Genomic DNA, 26,613 nt, shown 5'->3' with positions numbered 1-26,613 from the left:
GCAGACGACATGATCGTCTACATAGAAAACCCTAAAGACTCTAACAGAAAATTACTACAGCTAATCAATGAATAGAGTAATGTTGCAGGATATAAAATTAGCACACAGAAATCCCTTGCATTCCTATACGCTAACAATGAGAAAACAGAAAGAGAACTTAAGGAAACAATATCATTCCCCATTGCAACAAAAAGAATAAAATACTTAGGAGTATATCTACCTAAAGAAACAAAAGACCTATATATAGAAAACTATAAAACACTGATGAAAGAAATCAAAGAGGACACACATAGATGAAGAAATATACCGTGTTCATGGATTGGAAGAATCAATATTGTGAAAATGGCTATACTACCCAAAGCAATCTATAGATTCAATGCAATCCCTATCAAGCTACCAACAGTATTTTTCACAGAACTAGAACAAATAATTTCACAATTTTTATGGAAATACAAAAAACCTCGAATAGCCAAAGCAATCTTGAGAAAGAAGAATGGAACTGGAGGAATCAACCTGTCTGACTTCAGGCTCTACTACAAAGCCAGTCATCAAGACAGTATGGTACTGGCACAAAGACAGAAATACAGATCAATGGAACAGAATAGAAAGCCCAGAGATAAATCCATGTACCTATGGACACCTTATCTTTGACAAAGGAGACAAGGATATACAATGGAAAAAAGACAACCTCTTTAACAAGTGGTGCTGGGAAAACTGGTCAACCACTTGTCAAAGAATGGAACTAGAACACCTTCTAACACCATACACAAAAATAAACTCAAAATGGATTAAAGATCTAAATGTAAGACCAGAAACTATAAAACTCCTAGAGGAGAACATAGGCAAAGCACTCTCCGACATAAATTACAGCAGGATCCTCTATGACCCACCTCCCAGAATGTTGGAAATAAAAGCAAAAATAAACAAATGGGACCTAATGAAACTTAAAAGCCTTTGCACAACAAAGGAAACTATAAGCAAGGAGGAAAGACAGCCTTCAGAATGGGAGAAAATAATAGCAAATGAAGCAACAGACAAAGGATTAATCTCAAAAATATACAAGCAGCCCCTGCAGCTCAATTCCAGAAAAATAAATGACCCAATCAAAAAATGGGCCAAGGAACTAAACAGACATTTCTCCAAAGAAGACATACAGATGGCTAACAAACACATGAAAAGATGCTCAACATCACTCATTATCAGAGAAATGCAAATCAAAACCACAATGAGGTACCATTACACGCCAGTCAGGATGGCTGCTATCCAAAAGTCTACAAGCAATAAATGCTGGAGAGGGTGTGGAGAAAAGGGAACCCTCTTACACTGTTGGTGGGAATGCAAACTAATACAGCCACTTTGGAGAACAGTGTGGAGATTCCTTAAAAAACTGGAAATAGAACTGCCATATGACCCAGCAATCCCACTCCTGGGCATACACACCGAGGAAACCAGATCTGAAAGAGACACGTGCACCCCAATGTTCATCACAGCACTGTTTATAATTGCCAGGACATGGAAGCATCCTAGATGCCCATCAGCAGACGAATGGATAATGAAGCTATGGTACATATACACCATGGAATATTACCCAGCCATTAAAAAGAATTCTTTTGAATCAGTTCTAATGAGATGGATGAAACTGGAACCCATCATACAGAGTGAAGTAAGTCAGAAAGATAAACACCAATACAGTATACTAACACATATATAAGGAATTTTAAAAGATGGTAACGATAACCCAATATGCAAAACAGAAAAAGAGACACAGATGTACAGAACAGACTTTGGGACTCTGTGGGAGATGGCGAAGGTGGGATGTTCTGAGAGAATAGCACTGAAACAAGTATACTATCAAGGGTGAAACAGATCACCAGCCCAGGTTGGATGCATGAGACAAGTGCTCAGGGCTGGTGCACTGGGAAGGCCCAGAGGGATGGGATGGGGAGGGAGGTGGGAGAGGGGATCAGGATGGGGAACACATGTAAATCCATGGCTGATTCATGTCAATGTATGGCAAAAACCACTACAATATTGTAAAGTGATTAGCCTCCAACTAATAAAAATAAATGGAAAAAAAAAAAAAAGTCAAGCTGAAGCCTCCATTCCTGAAATGGCTTCCTGCCCTTTCCTAATCTTCTGTGTCCAGTGTTGGCCCACAGCAATGCCTTCCCCACACTGCTGCCAGCAACGGTCCTTGTAAAGCAGAATCAAATACACAGTGCCAACAAAATACCCACGCCTTCAGCTAGAGCTCCAGGCTCAGGCTGCACACCATGGAGGTTGGATCAGTTACAATAAGCCACTCCAAACACACTGGTGTAACAAAGAATAATCACTTCTTTTGCTCATCAGTCTACAGTTTGAGCAGAGCTCAGTGGGGATGGCTTGTTCCTACTGCATGTGGTGTCACTGGGACATTTGAAGTGCTTCTCTCTCCTCTCTTCCCTCAGTGACCTTCCTTCCCAATACCTCAATTTTACCTTCTCTTTCCTGACTCTCCCTAGATTCTCTTTCTCTTTGCTTTTTTCAATCCCCTGACCCCTTCCACCTTTTCTCCTTCCTCTTTCTCTGCCCACCCTTGTCCTTGCTTTTCATGTGGGATTAACTGTCAATACCCACTTACTACCCCATTCTAGACAATGCACCATGGGACTTGGGACAGATTTTGGGTCAGTCCTCTGCTTCCTCCATGTCTTTTCCAGAATCAGTATAAAGAGACAGGCAGAATGATCCCAAATCACATAGCTTCTAATAAGTTTCATCTCTCCCACTTTTTCCTACTCCTCGTCTCTGCGCTGTCAGGTCCACAGTCAAGAGTTAACACTTGCATCTTTGCCTCAGGTTTCATGTGTGGAGGACCCAGGCTAAGATATACACCACAGAAATGATTCTGAAGACAGGCTGTGAGGATGGACTTTAGAATCAAAGTGCTCACATATCTGAAAGGAAGAGTGACCCGTTGCTGCTGGTCGGTGGGATTGTACGAACGCAGGCTGTCTGCCCTCTCCACCTTTCTCCTCCCCATTTTGTGCCTTTGTGCCCTGTAGATCAATTTCTCTCACACTGAACATCCATGGACACCAGAAACTAGGAAACAGGGAGAAAAGCTAAGAAGGAAACTGTAGAAAAAGAAGCAAGAAGCTGTTCGAGTACTGACCATGAAGACAAGCAGGGGAAAGTGAGGGGAACATTAGGAGGTAGTGACTGCAGCCAAGGGATCATCCTAACACAGGACAGCCTAAAATGAGGAGACAGGGTGGAATTTGAGTCTGGACTGTGTGTAATGACAGGTTGGAAATTGCTGGAAGGTGGAGGAGGTTTTGAAGAATTAAAAGAAGGAATAAATAATTGATTCCAAGAGACTACTGCTTTTTTGAATTTAGATGCAGCACCAAAGAGCAGTCCTTGTCAGCAGAACTCAAAAATACTTTGGGCTAAAAAAGAATGTGTGTGCATAGAGAGAAAATGAAATTTTTCCCCCATCCTCACCTCACATCCAACCCAGCTTCTCCAACTGACATTTTATGTCTTATGCTAAAAAGAAAACTTCATTGTAAAAATTAAGACATACAGAGAAGGATATAAAGCAAAAATATACCATTTAATGAATTTTAAAAAGAAAATGCTATAGACTCACTAACCTCCATAAGAAATAAAATTTTGTCAGGACTCCAAACGTGTTCCCTCCAGATGACAAATACCTTCTGAGACATATCCTTCAAGATCATTTGAAGATACAAAAACCTCCAATGGGTAGTTAACCATATGCTGTTACAAGCCGGTAGAGTCCAGATCACTGAAACCAGAAGGCTGATGATATTGACCCTCAATTACATCACTAACAACCAATCAGAAGAATGTCCTCTAGCTGATCCTGCACCACACAACATTCTTCCTCACCCTGTCTTTAAAACCCTTTCCCTGAAAACCAATGGGGAAATCAGAGGCAATGGGTGGGGGGAGGAGGGTGATGTTAGCTACCCAAACTTCTTGCTGTCACCTGCAGTAAATGCCACACTTTCCTTCACCATAATCCTGTGTCAGTAGATTGGCTTTTTTGTGCACAGGCCAGCACACTCAAGTTTGATTCAGTAACCCCTTGACATGAGAAGACAGAAATAAGGCAAGAGGTAACTAAAATAAATAGAGGAATAAAAAAATAAATTAGCAGGAAAATCAAGAATGAGCTAGTAAGGAACAAATTTTCTTCTTTTATTTTCCTCCTTTTTTTTCTTTTATTGGGCTCCAAAAATCACTGCAGGTTGTGACTGCAGCCATGAAATTAAAAGACATTATCTTCTTGGATGAAAAGCTATGACCAACCTAGACAGCATATTAAAAAGCAGAGACATTACTTTGCCAACAAAGGTCCATCTAGTCAAAGCTATGGTTTTTCCAGTAGTCATGTATGGATGTGAGAGTTCAACCATAAAGAAAGCTGAGCACTGAAGAATTGATGCTTTTGAACTGTGGAAAGACTCTTGAGAGTCCCTTGGACTCCAAGATGATCAAACCCATCAATCCTAAAGGAAATCCATCCTGAATATTCATTGGAAGGACTGATGCTGCAGCTGAAGGTCCATAATTTTGGCCACCTGATATGAAGAGTTGACTCATTGGAAAAGACCCTGATGCTGGGAAAGATTGAAGGCAACAGAGGATGAGATGGTTGGATGGCATCACTGACTCAGTGGACATGTTTGAGTAAGCTCCAGGAGTTGGTGATGGATGGGGAAGCCTGTCGTGCTGCAGTCCATGAGGACACAGAGAGTTGGACATGACTGAGCATCTGAACTGAACTGAACTGGAGTAAGGAACAAAGATTTAATAAGGAGGTGGGAAAAAGAGAAGACACAAGGGGAAAAAAATGCAGTTAACCCTGGAGCAAAGCAACTTTGAACTGTACTGGTCCACTTACACGTGGGTTTTATTTTCCACTATTAAATAATATAGACTACACAATTCATGCCGTTGAATCTGCACATGTGGACCGCAAACACAGAGGAACCTCAGATGTGGAGGAATTATGGGTACAGATGATTGACTATAACTTATATGTGGATTTTAGACTCTGAGAAAGAATGGTGCCCACAATCCACACGTTGTTCAAGGGTCAAGTGTACATTAACAGTAGCTTACCAACTACCACACAAATCAGGTTTAGCCAAGAACAGCTATAGGCTTTCACTTCATCCTTCTCCAGGCCGTCTGCCTCTCAACCCATAGCAAGCCCGTGGCCTCAGCTGTGGCTGCAGCTCTCCTTCAGGAGACACCAGACTACCCATTCTCACAGTCTTGTCTTGAAACCTACACAGTGAGCTGTGGGTAAATGATGTATTCCTCTGTCATGAGCTGACCTTGGCAAATCTGCCAGAGATACTTTCAAGAAAGGATTGGTTTGGCTTTGTCTGGATGAGAAAATAAAATCATGCACTGACACAACATTTTCAACATCTGCATTATCTAACAGACAGTGGTCAAGTTCCTGGGACTGGAGAAGGGAATGGCTACCCACTCCAGTATTCTTGCCTGGAGAATCCCATGGACAGAGATGCCTGGGAGGCTATAGTCCATGGGTCGCAAAGAGTCAGACATGACTGAGTGACTATCACGAGTTCCTGGGAACTTGGAAACCAGACACTGTCACAAAACAGTGCAAAACTGACAGAACTCTGAGAGCAGAACTGAATTACCGCTGAGGCCCAGATCTGACAAGGTTTGACTCTGAGATTTGATGCTGCCTTCTCACACTGCCATGGTAAAGAATAGTAACATCAAGTCTTCTTACAAGAGGGAGTCTATACACCTTAGTTGTGATGTTGACTCAGATTTTGCTGGACCTGCAATCCATGGTTCAGCTATCTTTGATTGTGATGGCTGGCTTGCTGGGTTCCAGCCCATGACCTGGGACAGTGCCAAATCATAGCTAACAAGGAATAACTTTGCAGGACACTACAGGACTGCGGACTTCCAGCTAAACCCAGTGTCGCTGATTCTGGGGACAGAATATGAAGCATCAGTTTATCAGAGAGAAATTCATCTTGACATTTGGGTGAATGTTGCTCAGACATTAGGTACCAGCTGCACTCATTTGGGCGTTACAACTAAATATCACTTGGATCTCACTGCTTCTGTTTCTGAAAAAACCAACAACTCTAGTTTAGTTGGAGTAGGCTACGCTCAACCTCTGTGCCTGGTCTGAACCTAACACTCTCCTGGTAAACAGGAAGAGCATACTGCCTGGAGGCCATGAACTTGACCTTTCTCTGGGGTTGGAAGTTTATCCAGCTGGAGAAACCTCTGGGAAGGGGTATCAGAAGATTGGGTCTTAACACAATTGCCCTGTGACCAGTAGGATTAACTACCCCTCCTAGGCTTCCAGGTGGTGCTAGTGGTAAAGAACCCACCTGCCAATGCAGGAGGCATAAGAGACGCAGGTTCAATCCCTGGCTCAGGAAGATCCCCTAGAGAAGGGCATGGCTACCCACTCCAGTATTCTTGCCTGGAGAATCTCATGGACAGAGGAGACTGGCAGACTACAGTCCATGGGGAACCAAAGAGTTGGACTCGACTGAAGTGACTTAGCATGAACGCACACACCCCTGAACCCCAGTGATCAAAACAAAGGATGATCTATACAAGAACTGTATTTTAAAAGTCTACACAATTTCATATTACCTGGTCTCTTGTAAAACTGGTTATCTATCTAGTTATCAATGCCGCATTCATGGAACATTTTTAAATGTATTCACCTTGCATTTTTAAATCTATTTAACTGTTAAATGTACTAACCACCAAAATGAAACTGACCTTTGTGAAAATTGTTTTTTAAAAAGTGAAGACAAAAACCCTCTCTCCAGGGTTTCTCAACTACAGCACTGTTGGTGTTTTATATCACTCTGCATTTGGGGAAGGGGTCCTGTACCGTGCCCGGCATTTCTCAGCAGGAGCTGGCCTCTATCCAGGAGTACTCATGTCACCCCATATCAAGTGGTGTCTGCACTGGATCCGTCAAGAGGCAGCCTTCACCTGGGGATCTGAGGATTTCTCCTGGTAGATTGGGTCAAATTTGAGTTGAGTTGGAGGACACTCAGCTAGCTGTCAGTGAATTACTTGATGTTGTGAGAACCTGCCCCAACACATAGATGTTGCAATTAGCACTAAAATCATTTTAGGGACACTGTCCTAAGGAATAAAGGACATGGCAGGTGTGACCTCCATCTTTTTTTCCTACTGAATCTAAGTAACAGTTATCTTTTCTGCTCTAAGATGTTTATGTTGAGGGTTTGATTTGACCAGCTTATAATGGAAGGGTAGGAAAATTAAGGAATGGATTCCCCTGTTCCTTATCTCCCTCAGGGAGTCCAAAGAAAGAGGAGCAAACTTGTGTCTGGGACCCAAGACTTGAAGTTCCAAACTCAGAATGTCTAAAATGGAAATCAACCCCAAAGGAGGCATTATTTAAAAGTCTCCTTTTAGGTCTCAGTCAACTTGCAAAATGAAGTCAGAGAAACTCAGAACCACAAAGTGATGTAATTTATTTCCCTCCCCTCCATGTTAGCATTCCATTTTTCAATCTCAGAGTATCTGGGCTTAGGGGCTGGCTTCCATGTCTCACACCACACAGCTCTCAGCTGTAGAACAGGAGTATAACTGCCTCAGTGATCTCCCGGCTGGAGCTGTAACCCCGGTGAGCTCCATACCTATTCCAGTCAAAGGAGGAGAAATCCCCACACTGCACTGGATTGCCCTCTGCGAACTATCCTTCTCCACCGAGGCAGTGCTGGGGGGCAGGGAAAAGTCACAATGAGGGTTGGCTGTGGACACCAACAAGCTCTGGATCTTCAAATCCCCTGGAATCTTTAGTCTGTTCCTACTTGGTTTTCCCCCCCCCCCCCCCCCGCCCCGTCCATAAAACCCACTCCTCCAGTAGACTCCAAAACAATGTACTTCTCTGAATTCCTTTAGAACTCCCTTCACATTAACTCTCAGGCCTGCTAGCCTACCTTCCCCCATAAATGCTTTTCCTTGGGGCTCTGTCCACACCTCACTATCTGGATGATGGCTCGTCTTTTTTTGTTGTTGTTTTTGTGGGTTTTTTTTTTTTTCCATTTATTTTTATTAGTTGGAGGCTAATTACTTCACAACATTGCAGTGGGTTTTGTCATACATTGACATGAATCAGCCATGGAGTTACATGTATTCCCCATCCCAATCCCCCCTCCCACCTCCCTCTCCACCCGATTCCTCTGGGTCTTCCCAGTGCACCAGGCCCGAGCACTTGTCTCATGATGATGGCTCATCTTCATAAACCAGGGCCCCTTGTTTATGTTGCTACCACAGGTGATACCTCATGAAGATTGCCATCATGCATTTGTATCTCTGTCCCACTTCATCTGAGTTCCTTAATAACTCAGTCAGCTGTGCATGTCTAATATCTATTGCTTTGTAAGTACCTATCATGTATTTTACAAGAATCATTTTTTGCAGGGGTACATGCAAATGAGGCTTTCTAGGTGTCCCAGTGGTAAAGAATCTGCCTACCAATGCAGGAGATGCCAGAGACGGGAGTGGGATCCTAGGTCGGGAAGATCCACTATAGTAGGAAATGGCAACCCACCCCAGTACTTCTGCCTGAAAATTTCCAAGGACAGAGGAGCCTGTCTGGCTACAGTCCATGGGTTGCAGAGAGTTGGACATGACTGAGCACACACTCACAACTCACAGCACGTGCAAATGGGCGCCGATGAACAGAATAAGCTCCATGGAGGCCAGAGGAGGGGGGAAACACCTACCTCCCCAAAGCCCACATCTGTATTATCCTCTGAACATAAGCTCGGGGCCCTTCCACAAGGGTGCATCTGCTGCATCTTGACTGACATATGGACAAACTAATAATTGAAGGGGGAAGTGAAGATGTCCTTCACTTCAGGGTCACATTTCTCAGAGTGACAGGTGTGGAAGGAAAATGTGCTAAGTGAACTTTCTTATTCTTAGAGCTCTGACTCCCTCTTTCTCTTCCCCCTCAGCCAAAACATGACCCTCAAAGGCAGTCTCCAGTCACCACAACTATGGTGCTCTCTTCTACAACACTGGAAAAACAACAAAAACATAAAGCTTCTACATGTTAATGTGAATATTGGAGAATAACTTCATGACTTCAACATATGGAAATACTTCTTAAACACAATATAAAAGTACTAATCATATGTGAGAATACAAACAAATTAGACTTCAATACAGGAAATTATGTCCAACGTTCAAAAGATAAAAACTTTCAATTATAAAATAGGTCCTGGGGATATACTGTACAGAATGGTGACTAATACTATATTATACATTGACAAGTTGTGAGAGAATAGATATTAATTTCTCATCACAAGAAAAAAAATTATAACTACATATGCTTGTGGGTGTGGACTAGACTTATTATACTGATCATATGCAGTGTATAAAAATATAGATTATGGCATACACTTGAAATTAATATAATGTTAAATGTCAATTGAATTTCAATTAAAAAGTGATAGCAACACTTTAAAAATTATGTTCATGAAATATCAGCAAAAGAGTAAAAATACAAGCCATGGAGAAGCATATCATCATACTCCATAGGGTGGGTGCCCTCTCAAGCACACACACACGGACAGGTCGTTGCCTGTGTTGTCCAACAACTCAGTTGCTCGTTGTTGCAGCCAGTGACTTTCATCCCAGCACACAGGGCATTGGCTGCTCTCTTGTGGTCACTGCACATTATATGAGATTCAGATTCTCTAAGTGCAGAGTTCCTCTCCTGAACCCAATCCTTCAGAGAATAAATTCTCTGATAGGGAAAACTCCTGCTGTTTCTTGACAAGCCAAATTTTCCAGCCTGCTTGGCAAACAAACTACCTGTGCGGCTGTCTCCTGGCCCTCTTGCCATTCCTCTGCTGGAACTGAGGCTCAGGAAACCAGCACAAGAAAATTCTGATGCTCTGACAACTGCTACAAATAATAAATTTCCTTGCCGCACTGCCAGGAGTTTCCTGTTTTCTGCCAGCATCTATGAAACTGTGAGTGGCTAATTTTTTAGCTTACAAGAAGGGGAAAATCTTACAATCACCACTGCTCAAGAGTCACCAGGATAGACAGAAGAGATGGGCACACTCTTCTTCATCTCCATGATGGGGATGTGTTCAACTTAAAAGTGACTAAAAGGAGAGGATCCCATGTTGATTTATTACTTACCACCTGCTTCACCACAACTTTCTTAGATTTCCTTGCTGCTTCGAGGCCGGAAAGACTAGAAAGGGGCATAGTTTCTGCTCTTGCAAAATGTCTCAGGAGAATGGGATGCTGCTAGAGGATGCAAATATAATCCTCTAACAGTCTGGAGCTGCTCACACCAGCCTTCCAGACCATCATCTCCCAGCCCCTGTGCACTTCACCAGTTCTTCACCGGACTGTGAAGCCACAGAGGTCAGGGTGCTCTCGGGTAAGACTAGCTGACCATGATCTAGTACATGCTTGACACTTGCATTCTTCTGCTCAGCTAATTAAAAATAAAAAGTATCATTACTTCTACTGTGACCTTTGGACTTGAGAGGATGGGGAACTAGACAAGGTTGCCACAACCCTCACCAGCTCCTTCTGGGAAACCCGAGGCCATGGCAATAGGAGCAGGAGCAGCTAGAAGGAAGCGCTGTCTTCTCCACAGCTCCCCTGAGCTCCCTGAGTTCCCTCAGCCACCCAGCGGCACAGAGTGGGGCCCCAGAACATGCATTAGCTTCAGAGCAGATCCAGAGAGGCCAGGCAATCAGCACCCAGATCACAGCTCTGTCAGCTGCAAAGTAAGACTTCTCTGCATCTGCACGACTCCCTCTCTGGGCCAGAACATCAGCCTCCTGCCCAGCTCTACTGCCTCTGGTCCACCTGGGTGCACGCCTGGGTGAGCTGAAGGAGCAGCAGCACCTGAGTGCCGCACCTGCACTCAGACCTCTGGTGGCCACAGGGAGGAACAGCAGGAGGCGGAATCTGGGCTGTGTCCTCTCAAGGGCATGCAAACGGTTAGTCCATTCATTCTCTTGCCGCCATCTTGTTCCGTCGACTTCCTAGTAAGGGAAACTCAACAGAAAGGGATGGCCTTCTAGGCATTCTGGAACCTCCTGGAATAGCCCCCACCCCATCCAACCCTATGAACCCTTAAGGGGCCGTGAGTTTCTTTCTCTGGAACTCTCCATCCCTGAGACTAAGACCAGAACTGAACCGGAACTGTGGTTCCTCACACACTTGGATCTTGTCTCAGACTCAGAAGAGATTCGTCACTTCACAGAGAGCTCCCTCCTTCCTTCCTCGCAGATGCCAGGAGCCGAGAGTTCCCTGCCAGGTGGAGACTTAGAGTACCGCCTCTGCAGAGAGTCTGAGGTGGCTGAAATGCTGAGCCTTTTGGGGAGAGCAAATTGTGGGCCCTGCCCAACCCTGCCCATGTTGGGCTGCAGGCCCCGCCCTCGAGCATTCTTCCCTTGAAGGTTCCTGGGCCTCGGCCCCTGGCTATGAGAAGGAGTGTATGACTGTCTGGAGGGGCAGGAGGCAGCGCTCTTGGGCACACAGGTGACACTCGCCATGAGGAGGGCCAGCCCGGCTGGGTCAGAGCACACACAGTGTTCCTTCCGTAACAGATTCTCAGGATGGACGGGACCTCACGGTTCTTCCCTGCAGCCTGTCCTGCTCCCACCTCAGTCAGATGCTCCAGGGCCTCACACACCTGTCAGGTTGTCATCCTTCCAGTCTCTCCTGAAACCTCTCTGTGTAGCCTGCCCTGACACCTCCACCCCCAGGAAAAGCTGATGGATACTCCCCTGGCCTACAACTGGACTTTCTCCAACCCCTAATTGTGGCACGTCACACTGTCATGTCATTCTTTCATTTACTTTTGGGTTAGAAATAACTGAAAATTTACAGAACATTGCCAAAATAACATTACTAAAAAAATTCATATAGTTTCTACCTAATTTCATCTATTTTTTGAAAAATAAATATTCACAGGAAATGTTTACAGGGTGGAGGAGGGTTAGTAAGAATGTGAATTGTATTTTTTTGTATCTCACCCCATTTGCTTTATCATGTATTCCCTCTCTCTAAATGCACACACAAACTCACAAACTCACTGTGCTTCCTTCTAGATGCTCCTGCAAGTCCTCCCAGAGCAGCAGCACCCCACCCGCCTCACCTGTGCCACCATGATCTGAGGTCTGGGGAGGGTGGCTGGCCTGGCCTCTGCACCTCCACACCTCATATATCCAGTACAATTATTTTGTACCAGAAACAACTTTGAGAAAGTATTCTGTTGAGACAGAGGCTTCCTTGCTCCTGGAGGAGTGGCCATCCCACACCCACCCACCTGTGCCCCAGAGCAGGAGGCTCAGTCAGCTGCCCAAGCCACAGAGCCCACTCCCAACACTGCAGTGTTTTTAAGTTTCAAAGTCCATACGTCCTCATTCACTCACCTAGCCCTTCAGGTGCCTCCTACTCTCCCAGTGCCAGGGCCAGGCCACAGGAGTTTCCTGTTGCAGGAATTGGGGGCTGGGAAAAGCAAGAGGGATAGTAGTCTGGGAACGGGGTTAGCATTCTCTACTTTGTGGAAAGGCCCACTCAAATGCACTGGGATTCTTCACTCTGCCTCACCCCCCTTTTTAGGGCAAATAACACAGCAGAACCAGGTGGGTATTTTAGTATATATGTATAAAAAGAATTCTAATTTTCAAAAGAAAGAGAGAAAGACAGGCAGAGTGATCATACATCACAGAGTTCCTGATGCTTTTCTTCATTGCTTTCTTTTTTTCCTTGTCCTTATCTTTCTGAATTGGCATATAGCAACTCATGTGTTGGCACTTTCATCTTTGCCTCAGGTTTCCATGTGTGGAGGACACAGGCTAGGATAAAAAGCATCAGAAATGGTCCTGGAAACAGGCTGTCAGGATGGGCTTTAGAGTCACATTTCTCACATACCTGGAAGGAAGAAGGACCCACTGCTGCTGGCCAGTGGGATTATGAGAACGCCTGGCACTTGCCCTCTCCACTTTTCCTTTCCCATTTTGTGCCCTTGTGCCCTGTAGATCAATTTCTCTCCTCTCTGAACTTCCTTGCACCAGAAGTCAGGAATCAGGGGGAGAAGCTAAGAGGGAAACTGTAGAAGCAGCAAGGAACATTAGAGCACTGGACATGAAGAAAAGCTGAGGAAAGTGAGGGAAATGTTAGGAGATGGCAATTGCAGCCAACAGATCTTTCCAGTACAGGACAGCCTCAACTGGGGAGACATGGAAGAGTTTGAGGCTGGATTGTGTGTAGTAACATGCTGGAAATGTTTACAGGGTGGAGGAAGGTTCAGTTCAATTCAGTCTCTCAGTCGTGTCCAACTCTTTGAGACCCCATGGACTGCAGCACACCAGGCCTCGCTGTCCATCACCAGCTCCCGGAGTTTACTCAAACTCATGTCCATTGAGTCGGTGATGCCATCCAACCATCTCATCCTCTGTCGTCCCCTTCTTGTCCCACCTTCAGTCTTTCCCAGCATCAGTGTCTTTTCCAATGAGTCAGTTCTTCGCATCAGGTGGCCAAAGTATTGGAGTTTCAACTTCAGCATCAGTTCTTCCAATGAATATTCAGGGTTGATTTCCTTTAGAATGGATTAGTTGGATCTCCTTGCTGTCCAAGGGACTCTCAAGAGTCTTCTCCAACACCACAGTTCAAAAGTATCAATTCTTCAGCACTCAGTTTTCTTTATAGCCCAACTCTCACATCCATACATCACTCATGGAAAAACCATATCCTTGACTAGATGGACCTTTGTCAGCAAAGTAATGTCTCTGCTTTTTAATATGCTGTCTAAGTTTTTCATAACTTTCCTCCAAGGAGCAAGCATCTTTTAATTTCATGGCTGCAGTCACCATCTGCAGTGATTTTGGAGCCCAAAAAATAAAGTCTGTCACTGTTTCCATTGTTTCCCCATCTATCTGCCATGAAGTGATGAGACCAGATGCTGTGATTTAGTTTTCTGAATGTTGAGTTTTAAGCCAACTTTTCCACTCTCTTTCACTTTCATCAAGAGGCTCTTCAATTCTTCTTTGCTTTCTACGCTAAGTGTGGTGTCATCTGCATATCTGAGGTTATTGATATTTCTCTGGCAATCTTGATTCTAGCTTGTGCTTCATCCAGTCCAGCATTTCTCATGATGTACTCTGCATATAAGTTAAATAAGCAGGGTGACAGTATACAGCCTTGATGGACTCCTTTCCTTATTTGGAACCAGTCTGTTGTTCCATGTCCAGTTCTAACTGTTGCTTCTTGAGATGCATACAGATTTCTCAAGAGGCAGGTCAGGTGGTCTGGTATTCCCATCTCTTGAAGAATTTTCCACAGTTTGTTGTGATCCTCACAGTCAAAGGTTAGTAAGAATGTAAAAGAGTAAACAAGTATTTGATTCTGAGAAAGTATTGTTTTTTATGAATTTAGATTCATCACCAATCACCAGTCCATAACAGCATAATTCAAAATGTACTTTAGGAAAAAAAATATTGTCAATCTGTGTCTGTGTGGAGAGAGAATAGTGTGACTTAAAGCTGCCCCATTCCAAACTTGCATCCAGTCCAGCTTCTCCCTGTGAACTATTTATGATTTATTGTTTAAAAAAAAATACTTTACTGTAAAAAATTAATACGCATACAGAAAAGGATTGAAAGCACAAATATACAGTTTAATGAATTACAAAAAGTAAATACCTATAGAGTCACCATCCTGTTTAAGTAACAAAAGTTTCTTTCCCACACAACTGCCAAAGATGGCGGAGGGGCAGGTCCTGGTGTTTGATGGCTGAGGCCATCTCCTGGCCTACCTGGTAGCCATCCTGGCCAAGAAGGTGCTTCTGGGCCAGAAGGTGGTATTCCTGCACTGCTGGGGAATCAATATTTCCTGGCAGTTTCTACAGAAACAAGTTGAACTGCCTGGCCTTCCTCTTCAAGCAGATAAACACCAACCACTCCCACGTTTGAACCCCCAACTGCATCTTCTGGCTGACAATGTGAGACATGGTACCCCCAAGACCAGGCAAGGCCAGGCCACTCTGGACCGCCTCAAGGTACCTGATGGGATCCCACCAGCCTATGACATGAAAAAGTGGACAGTGATCCCTGCCATCCTCAAGGTGACATCTTGACGTCTATGTGCATCTGACACCTATGTGCAAGTTTTCCTGCCTAGGGCACCTGGCTCATGAGGCTGATTGGAAGTAGCAGGCAGTAGCAGCAACCCTGGAGGAGAAGAGAAAGAAGAAGAGCAACATCCATTAGTGGGGAGGGGGAGGGGGAAGCAGCTCATGAGGCTATAGAAGCAAACTGAAAAAAACATGGAGAAGAAAACTGACAAATTCACAGACGTCCTCAAGACCCATGGATTCCTAGCCTGAGACCCATAAAATTGACTGCTGAGTTTTCAAGAAAAAAGAAACAGAAGTTTGCCAGGACTCCAAACGTATTCCTTTCAGATGACAAATCTCTTCTGAGCCATATCCTTCAAGATGATTTGCATATAATAAAATCTACAACAGATGGAAGAAGGTAACTGGAGGCTGACCACAAGCAGGTGGACTCCAGATCAGTTGGAGAAGGTTGATGATGTTGAGTCCCAATTACCCCACCAACAACCAATCAGAAGAGTGTCCACCTGTTGATCTTGCATACAACAACCCTCTTAGCCATTCTGCCTTTAAACATTTTTTCCCTGAAAGCCAGTAGGGAGTTCAGGGTCCAGGATTTGAGCATTAGCTACCCAAACTCCTTGCTTAGTGTCTGCAGTAAATGCTGGACTTTCCTTCACCACAATCCTACATCAGTAGATTGGCTTTACACACCTAGTAGATTCAAGCTGGGATTTGTAGCAATCTGACATAGAGAAATAAGGCAAGATGTAACAAAAAGGAGTAAGAAAGAAGGGATAAAGGAGAAGGACAGAAATCTGGAATGAGCTAGTAAGGGGAAAGATGTATTAGGGAGGTGAAAAAAAGAGAAGATACTGGAAAAAAGCAAATACAGCTGACCCGTGAGCAAAGCTGGTTTGAACTGTGCTCGTCCACTTATATGTGGATTTTTTCCAATATTAAATCATATAGTACTACACAATTCATGAAGATCCCCTGGAGAAGGGATAGGCTACCCACTCCAGTATTCTTGCGTGGAGAATCCCCATGGACGGAGGAGCCTGACGGGGTCCACGGGGTCGCAAAGAGTCGGACATGACCGAGATACTCAACACAGCACAGCACACAATTCAACTCGTTGAATCTGCAGATGCGGAACACAGACCCAGAGGGACTGCAGATATGAAGAAACTGTGGGTACAAATGATCAGACATAAGTTGTATGTGGACTTTAGACTGTTTGGAGGATTGGTGCCCACAATCTACACATTGTTCTAGGGTCAACTGTACATTAACCCTCATTGACAATCACCATACAAAGCAGGTTTAGCTAAGAACAATCACAGGGCTTTCACTTCACCCTCCAGCCAGGATAGCTGTGGCTCAACCCAGAGCAAACCCCATGGCCTCAGCTGTGGCTGCAGAACTCATCTGAGGAGACACTGGACCACCTCTTCTCACAGTCTTGCCATGAGACCTATACACAGAACTCTGTGTGTGAGCAATGTGCACTCATCTACATATGCTGACCTTGGCAAATCTGCCAGAGATATTATCATGACGGATTTGGCTTGGTGTTGTCACAATGTGAAGACAAAATGAGCACTAACAAGGAATGTTCAGCACCTGAATCATCTAATACACAGCTCATGTTCCTGGCAGCTTGCAGACCAAATACATAGACTGCATGATCGATCACAGAACAATGCAACACTGACAACACTCCGGGAACAGAATTAAATTACAAATGAGAACCAGATCTGTCAAAGTTTGAATCTGAGTTTGGTACTACCTTCGCACACTAACATGGTAAAGAAAAATGGTAAAATCAAGTCTTCTTACAAGAGAGTGTGTTTGTGATGTTGACTAGGATTTTGATGAAACTGCAATCCATGATTCAACTGTCTTTGACTGATTCAACTGTCCCAGCTCATGACCTGGGACAGTGCCAAATCCAAGCTGACAAGGAATAAATTTGCAGTGCATTACAGACTGGGAACATACAGCTACAAGTGATTCTGTGGACAGAATTTGGAGGATCAATTTATCAGAAAGAAATTTATCTTGACACTTGGGTGAATCTTGCTTGGGCACTAGGTACCAGCTGCACTTAATTGAGCATTGCAGATAATATCGATTGGAACCCACTGCTTCTGGTTCTGCAAAAACCAACAACTCTAGTTCAGTTGGAATGGGCTACATTCAGACTCTGACTAAGAGATCTTAAGTCATGTTAATGAAGTTAGAATCTGCATTGAAATGAGAGGTTTGAAACTTTCAAGCCCATTCACCCTGACACTCCTGAAGAGAAGAGGGTTGGAAGGTTGAATCAATTTCCCTGGTCAATGATTTAATCAAACCTGTCTGTGTAAAACCCCAAATGGATATGGTTTAGGAAGCTTCAGGGTTGGTGAATATGTGGAGATTAGAAAGAAATGCTGTGCTCAGAGAGGGCAAGGAAGCTCTGGGCCCTTCAGCTATACTGGCTCCAGCTGTCTCTTCCATCTGGCTGTTCCTGAGTCATACCCTTTTCTAATAAACTCATCATCTAGTAGGTAAAATATTTCATTGAGTTCTCTGAGCCACTCTAGCAATTTGATTGAACCCAAGGAGGGATTCACTGGTCTCCAGTCTACAGCCAGCCAGTCACAACACAGGTGACAATCTGGACTTGCAACCAGTGTCTGGAGTAGAAAATTCAAGGGACAGACTTGTAGGACTGAGCCCTTCACACAGGGATCTGACGCGGTCTCCTGGTAGATTGGGTCAAAATGGAGTTGAGTTGTAGGACATCCCACTAGGTATCAGTGAATTTCTTGGTATTGTGAGGACCCTCCCCAAAACAGAGATGTTGCAAATAGTACCAAATCATTTTAGACACACTGTCCCAACTGTCAAAACTGGAGGAATAAAGGAAATGGACAGCTGTGACCTCAATTTCTCTTTTTCCTACTGAAACTAAATAATAATCAGCTTTTCCTCTTTAAGATACTTACACAGAGAGCTTGATTTGATTAACCAATAATAGAATGGTAGGAAAATTAAGAATGATTTTTCCCTGCTCCTCAGTCTCCCATAGGGGTTCCCTAGAAAGAGAAGCAAATGTGTGTCTGGGATACTCTGAGACTAGAAGTTCCAAACTCCGAAAGTTTAAAGTGGAAATCACCAGATTACAAAGCGTTATTGTAAAACATCGCTCCAGACTTCAATTTGTAAAAGGAATTAAAAGAAACTGAGAGTCACAAAGTGCACAAACTGATGTAATTTATTCCCTTCCCCTCTTTGATAGCATTCCATTTTTCCCTTTCTGAGGGTCTGGGCTTAGGAGCTGGGCTCCACGACTCACACCACACAGCTCTCAGCGGTAGAACAGGAGCACAGCTGCCTCAGTGATCTCCCGGCTGGAGCTGTAACCACGGTGAGCTCCGTATCCATTCCAGTCAAAAGAGGAGAAATCCCCACACTGCCAGGGACTGCTCCTTGGGAAGTATCCTCCTCCACCGATGCAGTGCTGAGGGGCAGGAAGAAGATGCTGTGAGGGGTTGGCTGTAAACACACCAGTGAGCTCTTAATGGTCGAATCCCCTGTAAGTTTGGTCTTCTTCCTACTTGCCTTGACCCCTCCCCTGAAAAAACCTCTTCCTCCTGTAGACTCTGAAACCATGCTTCCCTGAATTCCTTTCTACCTTCCTTCATGCTTATTCTCAGACCTCTCAACCAGCCTTTTTCCTCAATGGCTCCCCCAAAGGCTATCCCTCACAGTTCTGTCCACACCTCACTCTCCCAACGATGGTCTGTCTTCCCCCCATGACTTTTGCTAGAACCATCATAATCGTATACTGTCAAGATATACTCCTAAGTCTGGAAGACCAGCCAGGTATTTTCTGGGTTGAAACCCCATATCCAACTGCCCTGTGAATGTCTCCACCTACATATCACTAGATCTAAAACTCCACTTAACCAAAACAAAACTAATTTGCTCTCTTGCTGCCCTTGAATCTATTTCTCTTCTTGTCACCCATCTTAATTGATAGCACTCAGTCACCCAAAACAAAACCCTGAAGTCTGTTGCCTCCTTCACTTCCCATCCTCCACATTCATTTAATCATCAAGAACTGCTGATTTCACTGTCTATGCATCCATGCTTGCTCTTTCAAATTTATCAAGGCCACCCTGGCTCAGGTCCTCACTATTTCACATCTGCACCTTTATACCTGCCTCATGATCTCGTTGACTCTAATTTCCCTGCTCTTGAATCCATGTCCCGCTCCTTGCTAAACCAAAGTGATCAGGTCACTAATCTGGTCAAACTCCTCTGATGTGTCCCATCACCTATAACATAAACTCTATGTCCTGAACAAAATGCAAAAGCCCCTCCTTGCCCTACTTCCTGCAAGTATTTCCAGCATCTGCTCTTGATTTTACACCATGTGCATACCATGATACAATTTACACAACAGCTCACTGCCCCCTCAACACACCATGGTCTATCAAATCCCAGTGATTTTGAACATGTTAGTCACTCATGCTCAAAGGACACTACTCTGCCCCTTGCTGCCTATTGAACTCTACACACATCTTTTGAGATTCAGCAAAGATGTCACCTTTCTTCAGAATCAACTGTGTGCCATTAGCAGAGGTAGAAGCTCCTGTATTGTGTCCCCAGAGCCTCTTGTTTATGTTGCTATCTCAGAGGATACCACATGAAATTGCAATTGTGCCTTTATATCTCTCTCCCTCTCAGTCTGAGTTCCTTAAGATGACTCTGTCAGCTTTGCATCTCTAATAGCAGCACTCTGTAGGTTCCCTACATGTATTTTAAAGGAATCAGCGCTTGCAAGGGTACATGAAAATGAGCATTAATGAGCAAGATAAGGCTCCTTGGAAGCCAGTGTAGGGAGAACACACTCCACCCTACTCCTAGGGTCTATACCTGCATCATCCTCTAAACCATAATCTAAGGGCCCTTCCATGAAGACACCGCTATTACGCCTTGACTGAGAAATGGGCAACTGGTAACTGAAGGGGGGAGTAAAGATGTCTTTGACTTCAGGGTCATGTTTCTCAGACTGACAGGTGTGGAATGAAAAGGTACTGAGTGAGCATTCTTGTTCTTAGAGCTCTGACTCTTGTCCTCCTGCCCCCAGGCCGTAAAATGTCCTTCAGAGACAGTCTCCACTAACCAAACTATGGTGCTCTCTTCTCAGTACTGGAAAAAAATAAAAAAAGTTTCTACATTGAATGTGTGAGAATATCATCATGATCTTGACATAAGGAAATAATTCTTAAACACAGCATCAAAGTACAAATCATACATGAGAATACAGATAAATCAGACTTCAATACAGGAAATTATATCCATTGGTCAAAGGTACAAACTTTCAGTTATAAAATAAGACCTGGAGATGTAAAGTATAGACTAGTGACTATAGTTAATAATACTGATTTGTACACTGAAAAGTTACTAAGAGAGTAGATATTAAAATTTTTTATCACAAGACAAGAGAATTTGCAGCTATGTGTGGTGGTGGGTGTTGACTAGAGTTACTGTGATGATCATTTCAAAATACATAAAAATATAGGATCATTGTGTTGTATACCTGAAGCTAATAAAATGTTTTATGTCCATTGAATCTCAGTTTAAAAGCAATAGTAAAAATTTTAAAAGTATGTCCACAAAATACCAGCAAAAGAATAAAATGCAAGCCAAAGAGATATACATTAGAACATCCCAATCAAGTGTTCCCATGCACACATACGCGCACACACACACACACACGCACACACATCACACACATGTGCATGTGCACCAGGGATTATCCCAAAACTCACGAATTCAGTGTTGCAGCCAGTGACTCTCATCCCAGCACACAGGGCATTGGCTGCTCCCTCATTGTTAAACACCCTGAACTGGACAAACCCTGCAACAAATTCCCCTGGAAAAGAAGAGGCAGAGAAAGGCCTAAGTATTTAAAAGATGAACTGGAAACAATTTCCCTTTGATCAGCCCAGGGATTTCCTAAATCAACAGGTCAGGTTATAGCTCAGTACTCCGAGCTTAGGGGATGAAACCCAGCCCTTCTGTGGACAGCGGCTGCTACATCCTGGCTCTGAACTTGGCTGGCAGGGAACCTCCTTCCATCTGGAGTAACAGGACGAAGGCTCGTGTTCACAAGAGTCACTTGTCTGCCTGGGGCTCACAGGAGAAATCAGAGTCCACTGAGAGATCAGCAGGAAGACCTCCAGAGGCCCAGCAGGAATATGCACTGATCTCTGCTGGCACACTGCTCATCCAATTACCGTGACTTTATTTGCCCTGCCTATCATTACCTGCTCTCATTGAAACAGTAAATGTAAGAACTGATGCTTCACATTTTTCCACCAAACATTAACATTCTATGGCTTTAGTTCACTCGTGGTCGACTCTTTGTGACGCCATAGACTACAGTCTGCCAGGTTCCTCCATCCATGAGATTTTCCAGGCAAGAATACTGGAGTAGGTAGCGATTTCCTTCTCCAGGGGACCTTCCCTACTGAGGTATCAAACCCACATCTCCTGTTTTCTCATGCTGAAAAAATGTCTTCTTTCAAATAACAGCAATCCATCATAACAAAAACAAAATTTTTCCCACACTTTCCAAGTTGTTCTCACCTGTGAACATTAGTTTGCCTCTTTCCTTAACTATTATGTCACACAGTGTATTGATTAAGAAGTCTGGCTTTATAGTCTCTACAATGGAGAGGACAGTAATTCTAACTCCACAGATTTTTCAGGATGATTAAATGACACAAAACCATGTCAAGTTTCTAGAAAACAGTTTGGTGTGTTGTATTGATATGTGTTCCACAAATGCTGGCCATCATTAATTGTTGTTATTTACCCTTTCCCCAAGAGTGCAGCAGACTGATGACTGAGTTTTGGAAGGAGATACTCACGCTGACCATTTGGCGAGTAATAAGATGCTGTTTTCTCAGCATCACCAAAGTCGTAGGCAACAGGAATGGCTGGGCCATTGTCAGTCCAGCACTTCCCTGCTCCATACTTCACTGGGAATTTCTACAGGAACCAAAATACAGATTGAGGAGAGTAGAGACACTGCTGTACTGGGAAGTAGAGGATTTAATGCGCTCAGGCGGCATTATTCAGACAACAGTCCAAATAATAGTGATTCTTTGCCACCCCTACTCATAGCTCAGAACCTAACCAGCCTTAAGACCCTTGTTTTTCTCCTTCTTTACCCACCCTCCTCTCTTCCCTAGCTTCTTGTGCTTCCTGGCTCAGAGTTCCTCTGAGAGAGGTAGCGCACTAGTTCACAGGGACCCAGAGGTAGGAGAAAGCCAAGCAGAGGCACCTTCTAGTGCAATGAACAGAGCAGATTTACTCCTCATCCAAAACATTGACTCTCTGTTCACCAAAGGAAGTGCCCGCACCCCCAGCCAGCAGCCCCATGTACCTGGTAGAGTCCAAACAGATTATGTCCCAGTCTCCGGAAGAAGCCAGTGTTGGTATGGTACCTCAGCAGGGAGCTGTTCCTCCAGTGCTGCAGGGGGGACCTGTTGGGCACATGCCAGATGCCCAGGTCCTGGGCCTGGATGTCGTAGTAGCCAGGGTTCTGCAGAGCGACACACACTCAGCCTTCCTGACCCAGGAGGTGCCACCAGCCAAAGACCCACACACACAGCCCTCCCTTGAGCTGAGAGCTCAGGTCTCCAGGGAACAGGTGCCCAGCAGTGCTCAGACCCCTACCTCCCTCCAGCAGATGATGAGGCCCCACCAACCAAACAGCCTTGGCAGGAAGAAGGTGTGACTCAAGACATGGACTTCTGTCCTTCTCCAGCCCCACCTCCACATCCCCATCTCCTGCCTTCTCTTCCACATGCTCTGCTCCAGCCACACCCCGCTCCCCACCCTTTCCACCTGGAAGCTCAGTGCCACCCACCTTGTAGTCATCACTGGTGGCCGCCTCTGCAGACCCAAATGTGTTGTAATTGGCCCAGTTGCCGTCCCCCTCTGGGTAGTCAGCCCTGTTGCCCTGCTGACTGGACCAGCGATCGCCCACAGTGCACTTCCCAGGTAAATGGTTCTCATGCACACTGGCCACAAGGGTCCAGCCGCCGCCCCAAGAGGTCATGTCACAGAAGGTCTGGTAGACGACACCATTCTCAGTGCGGAGGTGATACAGGCCATCTGCAGAGGGAACCAGTCAGAGACCCCCTGTCTGAGAGCAGGGAGTCCCTGTCAGGCCCCATTACCAGAAAGAATTTGGAAAGTCAGAAATGTATTCTGAAGGCTCCTACACACACCCATTTCCTGAGGACAATTCTCTATATGTCATCTAAGAACAGAAACACTGACTGCCTTTGTTCCATGCTACCTCTTCAGAGATTTATAGAGCAAACATCCAAGGATACAGAGATGGTATCTCCCTTTGGATAGAGCCTCCTTCTGACCACTCGAGGCCTGATAACAGCACCTGACCACATCTCAAGTCCACATCAGGATGTGGCCTCTGCAACTCAGAGCTAAGGGCAGGCATGGTCACTGCCCATTTTATGAGATTCAGATTCCCTAAGTGCAGAGTTCCTCCTCATACTCAGCCCCAAAGAAAATAAACTGTAATATCAGAAAAGACTCTACTTGCTTGACAAACCAAATTTATGAGCTGCTCAGAGGGTAAAGAGTCAACCTGTAATGCGGGAGACCGAGTTCGATCCTGGGGTTGGGAAGATCCCCTGGAGAAGGAAATGGCAACCCATTCCAGTATCTTCGCCTGGAAAATTTCATGGACAGAGAAGCCTGGCAGGCTACAGTCCATGGGGTCACAAAGAGTCAGACACAAATGAGCAACTTCATTTTCACTGCTCACTTTTGGCAAACAAACTACATGTGCAGATATCTCCTGGACCTCTTCACATTACTGTGATGGGATGGGACCAGAGAAACAGCACAGGAAAAAGTTATGCTCTGGCTACTTCTGTGATAATGAGTAATAAAGTTCTATGTCTCTGCCTCTAGAGGCTCATGTTTTCTACCAGAATCAATGACACTGGGGCAGACTAACTACTTAGCTTACTTACAAGAAGGAGAGAATCTTACAGTAATCAGAGCTCTGTTGGCCAAGCTAAGAGTCACCAGGAACACTACATTCTCCCTGTGTTCAGAAGATCATGTTTCCTACAACTAGATGGGACCCAAAAGCCTGAAAATTCCCACTGGACGTCTTCTAGGCTGCAAGCTGGAGTCAGAGCAGACAGGAGTGGTAGGCACACCCCTCTTGATCTCCATGACCAGGATCTGTAGCGAAAATGGAGCCAAAAAGAGAGGATGCTGAGTTGGTTTATTACTCACCACCTGCACTGTGGCAACTTTCTTTGATTTCCTTGCAGCTTCTGGGCAGGAAAGACAGGAAAGGGGCACAAGTTTCGTCCACCCAGAACTTCCCAACAGAAGGGGTCACTGTAGAGGATGTGAGGATAATTCTCATTAATGGTGTCATGTGGCTCACTCCAGCCTTCCTGGTCATTGACTCCCAGCTCCTTTCCCCTTCACAAGTTCATCACTGGGCTTTGCAGCCCCAGAGGTCAGTGTCTTCTCTGCTAAGACTAGCTGAGCCACCATCTAGTACAGACTTAACTTGCATTCTTCACAACTAATTAAACATGAAAGTTCTCTTTATGCCTACTGTGATAAATGGAACTGTGAGGATGAGGATTAGGGAAGAACGTTCCCGGGACACAGCCCTGACCACCAAGCACCCTCTGGAAACCCTAAAACCAAGCCCATAGGAGCAGAAGCAGCTAGAAGAAGGCAGTCTTCATCACTATGACTTCCCTGAGCCCCCCTCAGCCACCCAGAGGCACAAACTGGGGCCTCAGGACAGGCCACACACCACACATCCAGACCACACATCCAGAGAGACCAGCAATCAACACTCAGGCCACAGTTCAATTTGGCTGCAAAGTGTGGCTTCTCTGCATCTCCATGCCTCCCACTTTGGGACAGGACTTCAGCATCCAGCCCAGCTCCACTCCCTCTGCTCCTCTGCACACCTGGGTAGCTGATGAAACTGCTGCTCCTGAGTGACTTACCTGCACCCCATCCTCTGGCAGCCAGAGAGAGGAACAGCAGGAGGCAGAATCTGGCACCTGGCCCCTAAAGAAGAAAGGAGATGCAGAACGTCATTGGCGGGTTCATTCTTTTTTTTTTTTTTTTTTTTTTTATTAGTTGGAGGCTAATTACTTCACAACATTTCAGTGGGTTTTGTCATACATTGATATGAATCAGCCATGGATTTACACGTATTCCCCATCCCGATCCCCGCTCCCACCTCCCTCTCCACCAGATTCCTCTGGGTCTTCCCAGTGCACCAGGCCGGAGCACTTGTCTCATGCATCCCACCTGGGCTGGTGATCTGTTTCACCATAGATAGTATACATGCTGTTCTTTTGAAATATCCCACCCTCACATTCTCCCACAGAGTTCAAAAGTCTGTTCTGTATTTCTGTGTCTCTTTGGGTTCATTCTTTCTCTCCCTTCCATCCTTGCTGATTCATCGTTTTTCATCTTCCCATTATGATCTCTGAACTTTCTGCATATGGAAACCTCAAATGGAAAGTGATGGGATTCTGAGCAATCTCGAACTTCCTGGAATAGACCCCACCTCATCCAACCCTCAAATCCTTAAGGGCCCACAGGCTCCTTTTTCTGAAACTCTGCATCCCTGAGACCAAGATCAGACCTGAGCTGGCATCGTGGCTCCCCACACACTCAGATCTTGTCTCAGATTCAGGTTCCTCACAGCACAGAGAGCTATCCCCTTCCTTCCTCACAGATGCCAGGAGCGGAGAGCGCCCAGCCGGAGAAGTCTCAGAGCTGCTGCCTCTGCAAAGTCCTGACAGGAGTGAAGTGCTGACCCTTTATGGGGAGAGCAAAGCATGTGGGCCTGCCCATCCCAGCCCACTTTGGTCTGCAAGCCCCTCCCTCAGGCTTTCTTCCCTTGAAGGTTCCTGGGCGTCGGCCCCCAGCAATGAGAAGGATTGTGTAACCAGCTGGAGGGGCAGTCGGCAGCGCTCATGGGCACACAGGTGACACTCGCCATGAGGAGGGCTAGCCCTGCTGGGTCGGAGCACATACAGTGTTCCTTCTGTAACAGACTCTCAGGATGGACGGGACCTCATGGTTCTTCCCTGCAGCCTGTCCTGCTCCCACCTCAGTCAGATGCTCCAGGGCCTCACACACCTCTGTCGGGTCATCATCCTTCCAGTCTCTCCTGAAACCTCTCCATGAAGCCTGCCCTGAATCCCCTACCCCCAGGCAAAGCTGATGGATACTCCTCTGGCCTACTATGGTCTTTGTCACCCTAGTTATGACATGTGCCATACTGTCATGTCATTCTGTTTTAATTTGGAGGCTAAAGTAATTGAAAATTTACAAAATATTGCAAA

The 26,613-nt window shown here is 45.1% G+C and overlaps 1 protein-coding gene and 3 pseudogenes across 1 annotated transcript; 3 read left to right on the top strand and 1 right to left on the bottom strand.

Annotated features, from left to right (window-relative positions):
• The first annotated feature begins 5,755 nt into the window (after nt 1-5,755).
• LOC122437387 lies at nt 5,756-6,332 on the top strand (annotated as a pseudogene).
• Nucleotides 6,333-14,815: 8,483 nt separating this feature from the next.
• Nucleotides 14,816-15,439, top strand: LOC122437386 (annotated as a pseudogene).
• A 141-nt stretch (nt 15,440-15,580) lies between these two features.
• Nucleotides 15,581-17,396, top strand: LOC122437385 (annotated as a pseudogene).
• Nucleotides 17,397-18,416: 1,020 nt separating this feature from the next.
• On the bottom strand, nt 18,417-25,919 carry LOC122430693 (intelectin-1-like). Its single transcript, XM_043451539.1, has 8 exons — nt 25,908-25,919; nt 25,258-25,321; nt 24,518-24,625; nt 23,109-23,356; nt 22,623-22,781; nt 22,105-22,225; nt 21,001-21,104; nt 18,417-18,680 (listed from the first exon to the last, which is right to left on the bottom strand). Exons 1-8 carry the CDS (start codon nt 25,917-25,919, stop codon nt 18,528-18,530), a joined length of 969 nt encoding a protein of 322 aa, XP_043307474.1. The 3' UTR covers nt 18,417-18,527.
• Between the last annotated feature and the right edge of the window lie 694 nt (nt 25,920-26,613).

The sequence above is a fragment of the Cervus canadensis genome, chromosome 2 (assembly GCF_019320065.1).
Source record: "Cervus canadensis isolate Bull #8, Minnesota chromosome 2, ASM1932006v1, whole genome shotgun sequence".
NCBI lineage: Eukaryota > Metazoa > Chordata > Mammalia > Artiodactyla > Cervidae > Cervus > Cervus canadensis.
Note: the sequence above shows the minus strand (reverse complement) of the source record. Positions and strands in the feature narration are given on the sequence as shown.

Coding starts and splice junctions, on each gene's coding strand:
- LOC122430693 (XM_043451539.1), bottom strand. Junction 22,226..22,622: donor ATCTGTTTGGACTCTACCAG/GTACATGGGGCT, acceptor TGGTTCCTGTAG/AAATTCCCAGTGAAGTATGG. Junction 21,105..22,104: donor TTACTCGCCAAATGGTCAGC/GTGAGTATCTCC, acceptor CTTCTTTTCCAG/GGGAATTTGTTGCAGGGTTT.